This window comes from Colletotrichum acutatum, assembly GCF_030867785.1.
Source record: "Colletotrichum acutatum strain CBS 112980 chromosome Unknown BDZ83scaffold_233, whole genome shotgun sequence".
NCBI classification, from domain to species: Eukaryota; Fungi; Ascomycota; class Sordariomycetes; order Glomerellales; family Glomerellaceae; genus Colletotrichum; species Colletotrichum acutatum.
The window spans coordinates 25,115-40,924 of NW_026849227.1; the positions used below are offsets into that span (position 1 = coordinate 25,115).

At 53.9% G+C, this 15,810-nt stretch overlaps 5 protein-coding genes across 5 annotated transcripts; 2 read left to right on the plus strand and 3 right to left on the minus strand.

Annotated features, from left to right (window-relative positions):
* Positions 1 to 208: 208 nt before the first annotated feature.
* On the plus strand, positions 209 to 1,686 carry BDZ83DRAFT_758496 (uncharacterized protein; the record flags this gene model as incomplete). Its single annotated transcript, XM_060515042.1, has 2 exons — positions 209 to 226; positions 280 to 1,686. The coding sequence occupies 2 exons, from the start codon at positions 209 to 211 to the stop codon at positions 1,684 to 1,686; spliced, it is 1,425 nt and encodes a 474-aa protein (XP_060357734.1).
* Positions 1,687 to 5,530: 3,844 nt separating this feature from the next.
* On the plus strand, positions 5,531 to 6,480 carry BDZ83DRAFT_594011 (uncharacterized protein; the record flags this gene model as incomplete). The annotated part of the gene is made up of 2 exons (XM_060506685.1): positions 5,531 to 5,895; positions 6,051 to 6,480. Coding segments are annotated over 2 exons (795 nt in total), but the record flags the coding sequence as incomplete, so codon positions are not given.
* A 1,452-nt stretch (positions 6,481 to 7,932) lies between these two features.
* BDZ83DRAFT_758498 (Tannase/feruloyl esterase) lies at positions 7,933 to 9,714 on the minus strand (the record flags this gene model as incomplete). The annotated part of the gene is made up of 2 exons (XM_060515043.1): positions 7,933 to 8,969; positions 9,024 to 9,714. The coding sequence occupies 2 exons, from the start codon at positions 9,712 to 9,714 to the stop codon at positions 7,933 to 7,935; spliced, it is 1,728 nt and encodes a 575-aa protein (XP_060357736.1).
* A 1,005-nt stretch (positions 9,715 to 10,719) lies between these two features.
* On the minus strand, positions 10,720 to 12,220 carry BDZ83DRAFT_643921 (uncharacterized protein). Its single transcript, XM_060509706.1, has one exon. The coding sequence runs from the start codon at positions 12,201 to 12,203 to the stop codon at positions 10,773 to 10,775; it is 1,431 nt and encodes a 476-aa protein (XP_060357737.1). The 5' UTR covers positions 12,204 to 12,220; the 3' UTR covers positions 10,720 to 10,772.
* Positions 12,221 to 13,513: 1,293 nt separating this feature from the next.
* On the minus strand, positions 13,514 to 14,254 carry BDZ83DRAFT_593992 (TAM domain methyltransferase; the record flags this gene model as incomplete). Its single annotated transcript, XM_060506681.1, has 3 exons — positions 13,514 to 13,574; positions 13,627 to 14,046; positions 14,118 to 14,254. Coding segments are annotated over 3 exons (618 nt in total), but the record flags the coding sequence as incomplete, so codon positions are not given.
* Between the last annotated feature and the right edge of the window lie 1,556 nt (positions 14,255 to 15,810).

Consider the following 15,810-nt stretch of genomic DNA (forward strand, 5'->3'; position numbering starts at 1 on the left):
CGTTGGAACCTGCAACTTCAACCCCCCATCCACTTCTCGTTCAGCAACGAAAGATTGCTGAACTCCAAAACGACGGATTAAATTTTAGAGTCCCTCACCCGCGCCAACATTCCATCTCGACAGACCAAGACCCATTCGTGCCTGCCACGAGACGGAGGAACCCTCCTAATTCGCAACCTCGCCGGGTTCTGCAGCCCAATCCATCGCAATGGCAAATCGGGAATTCGTGGGTCTATATGTTTTCTGCTTTACTTTTGTTGCACGCTAATCAACAAGTAGGAGATCATGCCATGGGAGTGCCGTGATGTGGAGGATCAGGCCGAAGCCTACTACAACCAGCCTCTGAGGTCCTCGAATCAGGCTCTCGCTGAGGAGAATGCGAAGTTGAAGAAGCTGCTCCGAGAAAACGGTATCTCTTGGTCGCCGGTATCCGCCAACTATCAGAACCTCCAAGCAGGTGCCAGGCGAAAACAAGCCCCCTCTTCAGGAACTCGCTCCTTTCCGTACCTCCCAACAGAGGTCCTGCTGCGCATTCTCAAGTACTCGATGACCTCGAAGGACACGATTATCGACCCCTTAACGAAACTCACGCCGGACAACCTCACGACCCAGGAGAAAAGCCGCGGTAATCAAATCGCCATCCACTTCTTGGCGACATGCAAGGCGATGCACGACGAAGGCAGCCGCATACTCTGGGGCCATAACACTTTCACGTTCACAAATGAACACGCCGTAAGAAACTTTGCCGATTTGGACTTTGGATTTCGAAAGGACATCAAGCATGTCAACTTTCGCATTGTCGCCCAGTTTTACGACGACAAGAAGCGAAAGCACAAGCTCGAGCGATCTTACCACCCGTCCCTCAAGAGTGACATCACACTGCGGACGATACCTCGCGTCAGTGAGCGAACCTATGCCCGTGGCGGCTTTCGCTGCTACACGTGGGCTCAAGTGACGGATTTCCTGCGTGCCCTCCGCCCTCCCTTCGATCCCAAGCATGACAAAAAGCTAGTCCGTCCTAAGCTGCTTCCCGGCCTTGAGTCGCTTAGAATTGACTTGGTGAACTTTATCGACGACTTTCTCCCTATGCCTAGCAGCGACCTGCACGACGTGGCATCACACGAGCTCGGTTGTTCTCTAAATGAGTTGCAAGTCACCGGTCTTCCGATTGACGATGCTGGTAGCAAGGCCACCGCAGAGCTTACTGGGCTTCTACGCGACGAGGGCCTCTTTCTTGCTGGCTTACCCTCGTTTGTTCAAGTCAAAAGTTCCCTGAAGCCTCTGCCGGGCATCTCGAGCTGCGCGCGTGTTGTTCGGGCCTGGAAGACAATAAAGGCAAAGAGGGAAGACGACGGTGATTCCGACTCTGACCCTGGGAATGAAAGTGATGAAGGCCACTATCATCCTAAGGAGCCCATCATGCCTCCTGCGCCCCGAGAGACAGGCCATCCCAAGTCCGCGCCTAGCCGTCGGGACTTGACGATCTGGAAGAGGGTGCCCAAGAGCCGCGACGGGGATGGTGATGACCGCCAGTGGACCGAGTTCTGCCGCAGCAGTGGCTACCCCATGGAGGACATTGAGGATATGATGGGCGACGATGACGAGCTTGGTATCTGCCCGTGTTGTGGCGAACCGCATCCTAGTCTCTTGGACCTCCTCGAGACGGACAACGAAGAGGACATCTAAGAGAACTGAAGTACACGCCCGACTCAGCTGAGAAAGCGGCATTTGGTTGGCGTTACTTGGAACAAGCGGCCCGAGCATGTCTAATGATGGGGAGCAACATGTCGAGGCACCGCTACACATAGTATTCGGGATATGAACAGGGATCATGATTCATCGGATGGAAAAGCTCACGGAGTTACTTTGCTCAGGTCACGAGATTATGATACCACATTTGCTCAGGGCACATAGATACCATGCTTAGCCATTAATGAGGCGCATGAGACCAGCCTCTGTCTCATGGACAGGAAGTCTGGCAAATTCACACTGTTTTCAACTTAAGCTCCCCTACCTAAGCAGCTTCGCCGTCCCCGATTCTGCGATCGAAGATGACGTTCCTTCAACGTGCCTGGCTTGCTACCACCGCCACTCTCAAACTTCAAAAAGTAGCTCCCATGTCTTTTCGGTAGAGAGCAAATCCATTCACAACTCAGCATACTCGATGCCTCTTATACAAGTCTGTCAAGTAGTAGCACTTTGCGACGCAACTCTGTCTTCGCGTCAGCAAGTCGACGTACCTTGATTCCGACATCAGTCTGGAGACTTAAAAAGATCTCGCGGAGCTTGTATGTGTCCCATTCTGGGTGGTCCTGTGTTCCGAGGAGGGCGTGATGTCTCTATTGAACATTGCTGCCCTACGACGACGATAGCCATCGCTGTCCCATTCGCTTCTTGAAAACGAGGAGGAACTCGTCCAAGAATCTGGGTACCGTCCCCCGTTCCTCTTACGCTCCGCGTCATCGAGGATACGGTCCACGCCGTACTTTTCTTCCTGCACCTCGACGATGGTGTGCTTGAAGATATTCATGTTCTGGTAAGATCGTGGCGGCGAGTTTATAGGGGTCCCAAGTTGCGTCGATTTCTGCCTGGGAGATGCGGAGAGGGTTGTTCACGGAGTTGGGGGTGGGTGGGTTCTGTTAGGGGCTTGAGAGGAGGTAGTGGGCGTCCCAGCCTGTTGTGAGTTCGGGGGAGGTTAGAGTCGGCATGCAGGATTCGTAGTCTGGGCGGGCGCCGAAGAGGCTGAGGGACTCGAGGGGGGTAGGTGTAGGATGGGGATGAGGAGGGCATTGTTGAGAGTGGAGGTTGTGGTTGTGGAATGAACGTGGGTGTCTAGACAGGATGTTAGTTATGTGCTGGGGTTGTGTTTCCTACCTTGTCTGAACAGTTTAGTCGGAGACTGCAGTGAGCAGTCTGTATCGACGACTTTGATAAGTTCAAACTAGTCTGACGCGGCGTAGTGCAGATTGGTAGATATAAAATCATTCTCTCATGGTTTCTTTTCGGAAGGCTCTCGGCTTGCTGGCTTTAGCTTCCTGATTGTTCTTTTTTCTTTTTCACATACTCTCAAGCTTCCGTTGCCTTCAGCAAGTCAAAAATCTTTGTTATATGATATTCGGAGACAATAAGCCCCAGTATACTTGGCCAAAGATACAGACTCTTCTTGAGCTCCATTGTACAAGTAACAACTCGCTCTTTTTGAGCACTGCGTTCACAAACGAGATGTTGCTCTCTAAGGCTGGGCATTGCCAACGAACTGTCAATTGGTTCTATGGATTCAGACTACAGTCCAAATTGCACTGTTCCCTTTTGTTGAATCTGGACTGCATAGAGCTCGGGAACCCCTAGCTCTGCGAATGCTAGTTGCTCAATTGAGAACACCCTACTGGGGGCTTGAGGTCCCACGAGTCCATACTAGGTAGACGCGACTTTCGCGCCAAGTCCTCGTCTCCAATCGTGAAAGCGATCTCTTAACCTTATCGCCATGTCCGGATAGCAACTCCTAAGAAAAGACGTTGACGTCGATCCATTCCGGCACTAACCATCCGGTTTAGGCAAGGCGAGCGAGCGCTGCTATCCGTAGTGTCACTGTTGACGAAAGCCAGACCCGCCCGAAGCCCCTGGGTTCATAGACGTAATTAACCTTAATAGCGCAACCATTCTATTTTGCAACCAACTAGCGCCCTACTTGCAAGGGTCTAGGTGGGGGCTGCTTGCTGACGATGAAAATGGTATCCGCAACTGGATTGAATTTGCTCTTTGGGAATGGGGACCAGAGAGCCGGGTTCACCGCAGCGCTCAGGCATCGAACCATTTCTGTGCTTCCTTATTGATGCTCGGTGATGTCCACATTGAGGTAAGTGTTTGAGTCTTTGGCAATTGCTATTGATCGACGTGCCGCTTCCCGACGCTTGACTCACGATATGCAGTGTGCTTGTCCAAGTTTTCGGCTTTTGCTCAGGAGGATTACGTATTTATCACATACCTAGCACTAGCAAGACTTCTCAAAGCAACTCCTTCAACGACCTCATACTAGGTTGCATATTCTTCCCAATATTACATGAGAACTCCGTGCTCCTCTCAACGCTTAATGGTCGACGAGTACCGAGTGCAACTTTGCGCCCACGTGTGACATCGGGGAAGATCCACCACATCCCGCACTTCGCCTCCTCTGGGTTTGGATGCGCAGTAATCAAGTGCCGCGCTGAGAGCCAAAATTCTTAAACTATCCCGGTATGCCGCATACGTCTCCGAACCAGGGGGCGGCATTACCAAGACCTAAGCGACCTTGACAGATGCAACTTCACTAGGAGCAAACTTGTAAAGCGTTGGCGTCCCCCGGGTAAGGTATGTGACGAACAAGGGGGAAAGGAGGATTTATGTGATTCTGCGTTGAAGAGTCTGGCATGGACTGGCAAGTCTAGGTATGGACATTGTCGGTATTAGCGGAGGGCCCCGGATAACGCTAGACCAGGGAAGGGCGCAAGGAGGCAAGGCTCAGAAAGCGAGGCGAATGGGAAAGCCGCCTCGAGTCGGGTTGTGGATGTGCGGGCTACTGCATTCCTAGCATCGTGGGTTTCTGTCTCTCTTTCTTTGGGCAGGTCTCAACGATATGTCTGGTCCTTTCCTCGCCTTTCAGTCCACCCTTCCGAGTCAGCACCGTCAGGTGCCCACTATATAGCCCGGGGGAAGCGAGATCAGGGGGGGGGGGAACAATCACGCCCCAGTGCGAGTCATTGCCCGTTCGAGCGAGAATCGTAGGCGCGTTTTCCCATGCGTTGAAACTCAATGTGACCTTGTCCCTGTTTGCGTTGCTTGTTGGAAGAGCGAGCGAAAGAGAGAAAGCGATAGAGTGGATTAAGGGTAAGTGAGGAAGCGAGGAGTATCTCGAGTTTAAACATGGCTTGTATTCCCTCTTTTCCTCTGCCCCTCCTAATCTCTCGTGAGTCTTCCCTTTCTTTTTCGTTTTCTCTTCCCACCCCCGGCTCGGTGCACTCCGCCAAAGTCACCAGGAAAAGCTTCTCAGGCCAAACCGACGCGATCGCGCCCTTTCGACATCCCGAACGACGACGGAGAATACTCTCCCCACATGCAGTACACCAAGATGCCTATCGTGCCACAGGCTTCGGCGTATCTTATTGCCAACTCGGTGGTGGCTTTCGTGACGGTGTTGGTGGTTGCGCTGCGGGTTGTCTCTCGTGTGCTGGCGGGGTCTAGGCTGGGCTGGGATGACTACTTTACGCTGTTGGCTGTTCCTCAGGGAATCGCTTTGTTGGTGATACAAGGCCTTTGTAAGCATCCTCCGAAACTGTTCCATGGAGGCTCAAAGATGGGCTGTCTGAAGGATGTGTTGCTAAAACTTGGCTGTAGGGACATCCGCCGGTCTTGGATATGAGCTTTCGCAGGTCGAGGCGAACTGGACGTTTTTGGATTCTGTGGGTTTCCCAATCAACTCGATCTCATGACTGGCCGTGAGATCATGGGGGTTACTCGAATCTTATGGGTTGCTAATCATGTCGGCAAATCGTAGCTCTTTCTCCCTTCCGACACAATCTTTGGCTTCGTCAGCTTGACGACGAAGCTCAGTGTTCTCTTCTTTTACCTTCGCGTTTTCACGAGCCCGCCTATGCGCCTGGCGACGAAGATGACATTCCTCATCGTCATCCTCTGGGGCATCGGTAACATCCTTCAGACCTTGTTGGTCTGCCACATCACCAACGGCAAATGGCACGCGACGAATCAGGACATCTGCCGCGAGCACGAGGCGAGCATTCTCTCGACGGGGCTGTTCAACTGCATCACCAACACCGTCATCATGCTGGTCCCGCTATACACGATTTGGAGCTTGAAGAAGGTCAGCGTGTCTACGCGGTGGGGGCTTAGTGGTGTGTTTTTGTTGAATCTGATGTGAGTTTTGATCACCATCCATCAAGGTTGGCCGATTGACAAGGCCTCGTTATGAATGAACGAGCGTCGTTGTCTAACATTTTCCAATCTAGTGCCATCATCGCCTCCATTGTCAGGCTCCGCATCATGATCGACGTCTACAGCCTGGAACAAGTCGTCCGCAACATGCCCGTTGCAACCTTCCTCACGGTCCTGGAAACGAACCTCACCATCCTTTGCAACTCCCTGCCAATGCTGCTCCCGCTCTGGGCCTTTTGGAAGCACCGCCGCTTCGAGACGGACGAGTACGTCTCGCGGCTGGGCGGCAACAGCCAGTCGTGTAAGCACGAGCACCTGGTGGAGGACTTGACCAACGGCATCCCGCTCGAGACGATGTACGGCAAGAATGATGTGCACTTTACGACAACGGTCATCGGGAGGGGGGAGTTGAGGAGGCGGTCGAATGGGACGGACGAGGATGATATCTCGGAGACGGAGTCGACGCAGAGGTTGCCGCGGAATGCGCAGGCGATTACGATTGAGACGAAATGGTCGATTGTGGAGGAGACGACCAAGGATGGTGGGAGGGCTTGAGTGATATGCCCTTTGTGACGCTCCTGTAATAAATATGAAATGATAATGAAAAATTTTTCTATAATCAGTAGCGTAACACTCTTTCATGCTTGGTCCACTGGAAGTTTGATGAGCTGTTTTGCGAAGCCAAGCATTTTCCTGATGAATGACTACGTCGCTATAGCGGCGGGTAGCAATCGCAATAGAGATGGGACTTGAAGAGCAAGGGGTTAATCGAGAGCCTCTATGGAAACTTGCAGAGAAATATTTCAATAATCACATGAACGACCCATTGAAGTCAAAGTTCTTGCTACCCTCACTTCTCCAACGTTCCATCTCCCTTCTGGAAGCTCTTTCAGATGAACGGAGAATCTGCGGTTGTCGATCGCCAGTGCAGGGATCTTCCTAGGACTTGATCCAGGATGTCATCAGTTCTTTCGAGATCGCCGACGATCCTCGGGAGTACAGACGCTGATTTATTCGCTCAAGTTTTCCCAAAAGCTTCACTTGTCTAAACAAGGTCTGTGCTAGACTGTGTTCCCACTGATATCGCAGTGTGCGACCTACATAGACATGTCCTACAGCGCACTCCATAGACTGAGACTCATGATGATGAGGCCGGCGGTGCTACTCAAGCCTAAGCACGCTACCATAGGCGCCCAGGTAGACTTTGGATTGACGCCAGTGCACGTAGCCTTTTCCGTGCCGCCATTCACATTACATGGGCTTTCTTTTTACGTTTGCCCAGTCAGGATAGCTGGATTTTGGCGCCGTCATAGCCGTCTGCTACCTATTATACAGTAGTCGATGCGGTCCGATCTTTGCGGGGACCGCAGATCTCTATCTAAGCCAAGTTTTCCGTTTGCAAGACACACGACCTTTTCAGTCTGAAAAAGTATGTCGGTTCGCATCGGCAAATCTTGGGACTTTGGAGACGGAGAGTGCCACCGTTCGCGAGGCCGACTACCGGTCTCGAGCATATGGTTCTGAGAGCCATGTCCCTAAAATGCCTGGAAGGATGCACTGATTAACCGAACGCGAAAACAGGAGATTCATGTTGAAAGTACGGTTTGAGAGTGGATGAAAGGGCTGGTAATGTTGGGGGCGACGAATGATCTCAAGATGTTCCACAGTGTGAGCGGTTGCCCACCAGCTCACTCCACCAGTCCACTTCCAGAACAATCATTACCGGAAGATGGCCGATAAACTGATACTAGGTTTTCTACCATGGACCATGCCCTTCACGTTTAGTATCTGGACAAATTGAGGTATAACTTGGGAACATTTACTTTGCAAGACACTACTTAGTCATGAAGATTAGTCGGCTTTGTACTAGTTACTGCGAAACAAGTATGTACATGAATAGTTCAGAAGCTTTGTACAAATTAGCCTCTCCTTCCTCGGATCTGCAAGTGTTTCCTCAAGACTAAAGCCTTAAGTAGTGACATGGCTTGAGACAACATCCACAGCTGATTAGTAGACGGGCATTTTGAAGGCGTCGAATGTGTACATCCAGCTGTCGATAGAAGCCTGATCATAGACACAATCAAAGGAAGCTCCGTCATTGGACCACAAAGGCCGCATGGGCCAGCGGCAGAGCGTGTCGATGCCGACGCCCGTGTTGTTCAACGTCGCCGGGGCGGCATCCTTCTCAACCCACTCGATCACAGTCTGCAACGTGGTCTGAGGCCATCCGCCGCCGGGCTGGTTCGAGTTGGCACCACAGTGGGCGCCGCCAGGAACAAGGTAAAGCCTGTAAAACTCGTCCATGGCTGCACCGCTCTCGTTGAAGCCCTGGCCGGGGAACATGATGCTCCGCACAGACTCGTAGTAGTGCACCGACGAGGCGGCGGGGATAGAATCGTCCTGCTCGCCGTGGATGTGGAGGATCTTGCCACCAGCGGACTGGATTCCGCTGAGGTCCGGGTGCGTCGTCTGCAGCGAGTCGGCGTACTTGTTCATGCCGTACAGCATCCAGTCGCGGAGGGTATCGGCAGTGACGTTGGCTAAGGTACCGAGGTCGCTGGTATCGCGGAGCTGGAGGTATCGTGCGACCCATTCGCCGCCAAGGCCGGAGATGCTCAGGCCCCAGGTCTGTGTTGCTTCGTCAAAGGAGGCCGTCGCGTCGGAGAAGGCTGAGCCGGGCTGGTAGTTGAGGTAGACACGCTTGCCCGTGGAATCGTGGAGGCCGTCGTAGTAGTCCCTGACCAAGGTCGCGGCCTCGGTGGTAACGGTGCCGTTCTGGGCCGGGCTTGCCGGGGTGGGGAAGCCGGGGCCGGTGCTGGCAGCTTTGGCGGGGCAAGAGTAGGCTTGTCCGATAGTGGTGTTGAAGTCGAATGTGTTCTTGCAGAGGTCAGAGCGGGCGATGACGCCATCGGTCTTGCCGTCGAGGGGATCGCAGGCGGCGATGGTCATGTTGAGGATCTTTTCGAGTTCGCAGCTAGGAGGGAAGTAATTTCGGGTTTGTTCCATGACGTTGGCCGTCAGGTGGTTGACCTGCTGCTGTCCGTCTTGGCGAGTGTCAGGATCACGCAAAAAGAGACAACGTTGGGGATGTTACTTACACCTGAAAGCAGGCGCACCGATGGCAAGACCGTCAAACTGGTCAGCGAACCGCTGTGCCTGACTCCACCCCTCACGGCCTCCCTCCGAGCAGCCTTGGTAGTAAGAGTAGATCTTCTGGTCGGCGGCAACGCTGTAGAACTTCTTGGTGAACTCCTTGCCCAGCGTAGCCAGCTCATTGTGTGCCTGGTATCCAAACATGTAGACGGACTGCCAGTTGACAGTACCATTGGCCGCGAGGAAGACAGCGTCCCATTGCGTGTTGAAGTCCCCAAAGCCACCATCGGTGATGCCAGAAACGGCACCAACGATGATACCCGTGGGGATATACTGGCTTCCAGAGTTGATGGCCAGGCCACCGCCGCCAGTCGAGACATAGCGGTTTTGGAAGGCATCGGGAGAGGGTACCCAGTATGTTATGTGGACCTTGTCGCCTGTGAGCCCATCGTGGGAGTAGGCGAAGGTCACGTTGCAGTACTCGATGGTAGCTGAGGGATACCACTCGGAGGAGACGGAGGCGTTGCTGACCACCGAGGTCACGACGGAGGACGCGTCGATGGTGATGCCGGGGATGAAGCCGCTCGCGGGGAGAGCTTCTTGCGCGTGGGCGGTCGTACAGACGTCGGCGAGGGTTGCGGCGTTGACAAAAGCCGGAGCGACTGCGGCCGCGAGGGCCCAGATAGGGGAAGGCATGTTGACGAGCGTTCTAGGTGAGCAATGGACTCTCTCTCTTTTACCCACAACGAGACACAGAACTGAGCATGCCCGTGACTTGGACTACATGTCGGGTCTCGTATGGGGAAATGTTCTTCATGATATATGACTATTGTTTGTTAGATGGGCCCCCTTTCGCCCCCTCTGCCATGCGGAAAAGCCGAGCTTCCCTTCCACCTGCCCGGACCTGCCATAGTGGTTCGCTCCTGGAATCTCGTCAGTTTGAGCGTCGGTCGAAACGGCAGTACGACATTGGACTCGTGCAAAAAGACGAAAAGGCCGCTCTGATAGGGAGGCGAAGGTTGGAGTGCCGTGGAGCAAAAGCGAGCCGGCGATGGCCCGGCTTTTATTCCTCTCGGTCTTGCCCCACAGTGGAGCAAGATCGGAGGCATAGAGGAGGGTGATGTGAACGTGTGGTACGGCGCAAGTGCCGCTTTAGCGGCGTTCGGATCACCCCCATCGCCACTTTGGGACTGGACTTACGGCACCAACCTCCCGGCAGCTAGGCCATGGTGGACGATGACATTGCAGAAGCTGGAAGGTCTCATGAGGGTGATCATGGATGTTTCCAAAGGGGAGGTAGTATCCTTCCAATTCTTTGATTCATCATCAGGAGGGCGAAGCTCACGCAAGCCTGATCCCCGAGTGAGGCAGTTTTGGCTCGGCCGAAGTCTCGGCGTGTTTCACGCGTAAGTCGATTCGTACGCTACTCATGCTCACAAACACAAGCACAGAATCTGGGGAGTTCCTTAGGCGAACGCCGAAAACTACCCAAAACCTAGAATCAACCTCACAAACACGTTTCTGGTGGATCGTTGACCGATCTTAGCATATGGAGACGCTGTCAAACAAACTCAGATCTGGCTATGGAGCTGTCCGGGGGGCATGTGGGATGCCGAAGGTGGATGCCACTCAGATCCAACGCGGGACACGCATGCAAGTCTAAAAGTTCCTTGTTCATGTTTATTCCTTTGGGTCAGTGAATGCAGGCTTGCCAAGAAGGGCAAATGGGAATCTCATTCATGATCGTTGTAGTGCTACATAGACTTTGCACACCTCATACATGGTACATTTTGCGATACCAGCCCCGATATCTGATCGGTGATGTACTCCTGCCTGGAGCTGACCGTTCCCTCAGCGTCCCTCCTTAAAAATGACACATTTCTCCGGTACGTCGTTGTCCCATCCTCATTCTTGATCACGTACAACTCGTGATCTATTGGTGCGGCAAACATCCTGTTCTCCTCAGGAGGAAAGGAAAACTTCGCGAGAGCGATTGGATCCTTTTCAATAGTGCCGTCGACCAACGATATCCCATGTTCGACTTCGATGCTTCGCCGGCCGATCCTGTACAAGGTGCCAACGTCTGTAAAACCTTCTTTCGGTGCGGCGAGCTCAACCATGAACTCCAACGCCTCCAACCTCAGTTTTAGGTCTCGACATTTGTTGGACACGAAAGACATTGGCGACAGGAAGCCGCTCTCGAATGTGAAGCTGGCATGCGGACGGTCGTCGGGATACGTCTTCCTCAGATGTGACGCTCGCCTTGCCAGCTCTATCGTTCTGCGGAAACCCTCGACATGCTTGTCGAATCTCGTTTCCTTCTTTCCACCAATCGTATCTATCTGTATCTTGGCCATCTCAAATCTCATCAACATGCTGCAGATCGCAACCTTTGCCGCCGATTCTGTCTGTGGTAACGAGTCGTCAAATTCGGTGAGCTTTTCGTGGAACTGGCCTAACCGCGTCTCGAGATCCTGCCGATCAAAGGCTGTTGGCTCGCCAGATACAAATCGGATGGCGTGGATCATCAAGTCGTCGATGGCGCTCTGTGCTTCCCCCAAACTCTCAATCTTGTCTGGTATCGGAACTTCAAATCCTAACAGACCCGGCACCGCAGCGTCCGCGGACGGTTTTATCCCCAAGAAGAAGGAGGCAAAGCTCAATCGCCGGAATATTGGCATAAGATAGTCGTGTGCCCACGAAGAGCAGCCCACTCGATTGAGAATCATGATGCCGTGCTTGCAGTGCCGGAGCGCGGCCTCGACGTCGCCCTGGAGGTACTCGATGCAGATGAAGAGGATACACACCAGCAACACGAGCTGCTCGTCCTGCGCAGACTTGATTCTCTGGATGGCCGCGCTGTAGTGACTCAACGCAAAGTCATTGCCGGGCTTCTGTCTCGTGACGCGAGCGCCGTCGTGGAAATCCTCGTACAGGGAGCTGATGGCCAAGACGGCATGACGCACGGCGGGCTCAAAGTGGCTAAATTGTACAACCAGGTGCGTCCAAAAGTACGTGTCCATCGGGCCCGACAAGACGGGCCCGACCATGTGAGAAAAGAACTGGAAGGCTCTGCCCTCACGCTGGTCGTGAGCGGTCAGCTGCTGAGGCCGATACCATGATAGGCCGTGTTCGAGCGTCGGCTCGTAGCCGGCGCACTGCCGGCCGCTCGATGTGCATCGCATGCATTTGGGCTTGGTCTCGTCGCACTTGACCTTTCGAGCCCTAGTTGGTTATCATCCCAGAGTCAGCCAAGGCCTCCCAAGCAAGAATTTTTTTCTTTTTGCCATTTGAGGGATAATGAAAGATAAAGGTTCGGAAGGATCTGAATCCAGCAAGCCACTGAGGGGAAAAGGCAAAACCCACTTGCATGTCCGGCATCCCGTCTTCACCTTGGGACTACCCTTCCGGGGCGGCATGTTGTGGTAATAGTATGCGAGACGGCGATGAGGTCCAGCGTTCGATTATCCCGTAATTATCTGCCGTTCCCGTTGATTGTTTTCCTTTGACAAAGTGGGGCAAAGTCCGAAGGTATGTTTTAATAGCGTCGCTGTCTCACCGACAATCAAACGATGACAGCAGACGAGGGTATGTTTGTGTGAGCCTGTGAAAACGTGTGTGTGCGTGTGTGTTTGGTTGGCAATACGCGGGTACCTTGGCACTAGTTGAGCTCAGATGAACAAGAAATCAGTCAGAACGGGGCCAGAGCGAGGAGACAGAATAAGGTACGGATAGAGACGGGGATACGGAGTAAAAGGTAAAGGTAAATGGATTAGAGACGAAATGTTGTTTGGGGGCGCTTGGCTTAGGCTTGGCTGAGCTGGCTGGCTGGCTGGCTGGATATGTGGAAACAGTCAGAAAATCTTGTGCGGCCCCAGTCACGATGGGGGAGAGAGGCAAAAAGATCTCTCTCTCTCTCTTATGGGGCTAATGCGAGGCCCCTCCAGCCAGTGAGACGCGTAAGTGTTCGTGTGCAAAAGGGGAAGTTCGGGAATGGGTTGGGATCAGATAGAGAGCTTTGCGGGGACGGGAGACGGCCTCCTTATCCCTGTCGTAACACCGACTAACCCGAACCCGAGGCTTAGCTTAAGGTAAAGGTTGCCAAGCCCGCTTTAAGTTTACCCTACAGATAGTGCCTCCACACGTCCGGCCACTGCCGGGATGTGGGTATCGGCCCTGCCGCACACCGCGCCGATTTACTAACAAGGCCGCTGTCCGGGGACGGGTATGGCTCTCTCTCTCGCCCGGATACCGGGGACCGGTGGGATGTAGCATTCACTTAATTTTGACGACACTTCTTTGATTGACTGGGGTCATAGAGCTGTCGTGGGATTTCTCCAAGTCTGGCGTCTTCTCATGCAATTTTCAGGACTGAGGTCAAAGCAACGTGTACTTCAACTCTTCGGTAGCTCACAACATTACGCCACATTTAGCCAAGCTCATTGCGTAAACAACTTGGATTTTATGTGGTATTCTGAATGATTTCCATCTCCTATCACTCCTGCGACTGCTCAGAATCAGAAGCATCCTCGGGCTTTTGCGCATAGACGACGTGACTGAAAATGTCAGCATGAATAGCCCATGGCAGACAGCAAGGCGTGAACTTACATCTTCCAGTAAGCGTGCATCCTCTTATCCTTCAAATCCCTCCGAACGCCGGCACATAGGGCAAGAACCTCTTCCCTAGACCATTCCAACACACGGGTGAGAAGAGCAAGAGATAGCCCCTCGAGACCAAGATTGAGGTTGACAAATTGCCACTGTCCGAGATGTTTCAGATCGGGATCCTCGGGCCAGGTGTTGAGAGGCAGCTTGTAGTCCTTACGGACAATGTTGATAAAGCCAGCATCCTCCAGGTCCGCCTTGTTGTGGGCCAGGCTCTCCAGCGGCCGTCCGATCTTTGTCGCGGCTTCTTGCAGCAGCTCGTGCCACTTCCACAGGTCAGAGTCCTTGGGAACCGAATCATCGTCGCAACCAGGCGGCAATTCGAGTCCCGCGACTTCAAGATGACCTCCCGGAGTCAAGCCACTACGTGAGACGTGTGCGATGTTGAGCGAAAGCGCAAGTACCAGTGCGTTGGGTAATGAGGGTTGTCTTACGTGTAGATCTTCCTAATCATCCTTTCCTTGTTCGCAAATGCGCCGTCCATACTTCTGCAGTAGATGAAGTCAAAGGGCTCAGACCAGGTCCATGGCTTTTCTAAATCGTCGACCTCGAACACGCAGTTCGGAGGCGCCCTAAGCTAACAGTTAGTACGTAGATTGCTAACATGGTTGACTCAAAGAACGGCGACAACTTCCCTCTCGCCTAATTTTTCTTGGCATCTGCTGTTAGTGAATGAGTGAGCCTACCACCAAATTACTAACAGCCGAAAACTCTTCACCTCCCCTTGCCGGAGCCCGCATCCGCGATGGCCTCACAGCCGCCGTCGGGCACCGGACTGATGTCGGCCGACCAAGCCGACCCCGAACCAGGCTCCGGGACACCTCCGGAGCCGAACCCCACCTCAAGAGCTAAGCGACGCCGCGACGCCGAGGCACAGCCGACCCGGCCCAGCCTAACGGGAAGCCAGCTTGATGCCACCACCGACGCCCCTACCTCGGCCGAGGGGCCCGCAGCCTCTACCGCATCTGCTCCGAGCGGATCTGCCACAGGGTCCGTCTTGACAGCCCTTGCAGAAGAAGCTAGACAGTACGAGGCACGGAAAGACGTCTTTCTGACCATTGCACGGTCCGTCGACAGCGTTGTCGCCAGCTTTGACGGTTCTAGAAAGCAGATCGCGAAAGAAGCCACTGCCTATGTCATTCAAACCCTCAAGAGACTGATCAATCACGAGACAAGCCCAATAGCGGCCCGGAGTTGGGCGGCTGTCGTCGCACCGATGGCGGGCAACACCACTGCGGCGACCCGGAGCGGCCAGAGCTGCCAGAGCTCTGCCCGCCCGAAGGCCACACTCCCCGCCGAGGATCAGCCGCAGGCGCAGCCGAAGGAGGACCTCCGCATCTTTGCCCGCGTCCCGGAAGAAAGCTTAGCGGCCGCTCGGAAGATCGCACCGTTCGCCGTACGACAGATCGTCTGTAAGGCCGTTGGCCTGGGGCTAGCGGACCTTCCCCACGTCTACCATATCAGCACAGGTTACTCTCTGAAGCCGCGAAACAAGCAAATACAGGAAAGACTACTTACAAGTAAGGCAAAGCTGGCGGAATGCCTCGGCGCCCACCAAGTCGAGACGCCTATCAAGTGGCACACATACGTTGTGCCGCGATGCCCAACAAAACTACACAGCATTGGCGGGGACGTCCTGGACCCAGCCACACTCGTTGAAGATGAGGTCTTCGCACAGACAGGACAGAAGCCTGTCCTTGCTCGACCGTCCCGCCTTGGGCCCAACCCAGTCACGAACGAAATATCTTGGCTCATATCATTCACATCAGAGGTCACGCCCTTCAGGCTCTTCAACCAAAGCGGCAGATCTCTGCCCATCAAAAAACGAAGGACGCTCATCCGACATGACCCCGGCTGCCAGGGCTACCACGCCAACCGGTTCTGCGGACGACGACCGACTTGCAGCAACTGCGGAAGACCTTCCGACTCACACGAAACGGGACCTTGCATGGCCAGGCCCCAGTGTCCCAACTGCTGCGGCCCCTTCCAAGCCGGCCACACAGACTGCCCAGCGAGGCCCTCGGTCGTAAACGGCGTCGTCTCCCTTCCCGGTCGAAAGGAGCGGGCTCGGATCCGGAAGGCCGGCCAGAAAGCATCGGACACTCTGTACAAGGCTACTCGATCCGA

What these genes read in the sequence shown, in the direction of transcription:
- BDZ83DRAFT_643921 (XM_060509706.1), bottom strand. Translation starts at nt 12,203, where the DNA reads ATGCGATGCACATCGAGCGGCCGGCAGTGCGCCGGCTACGAGCCGACG.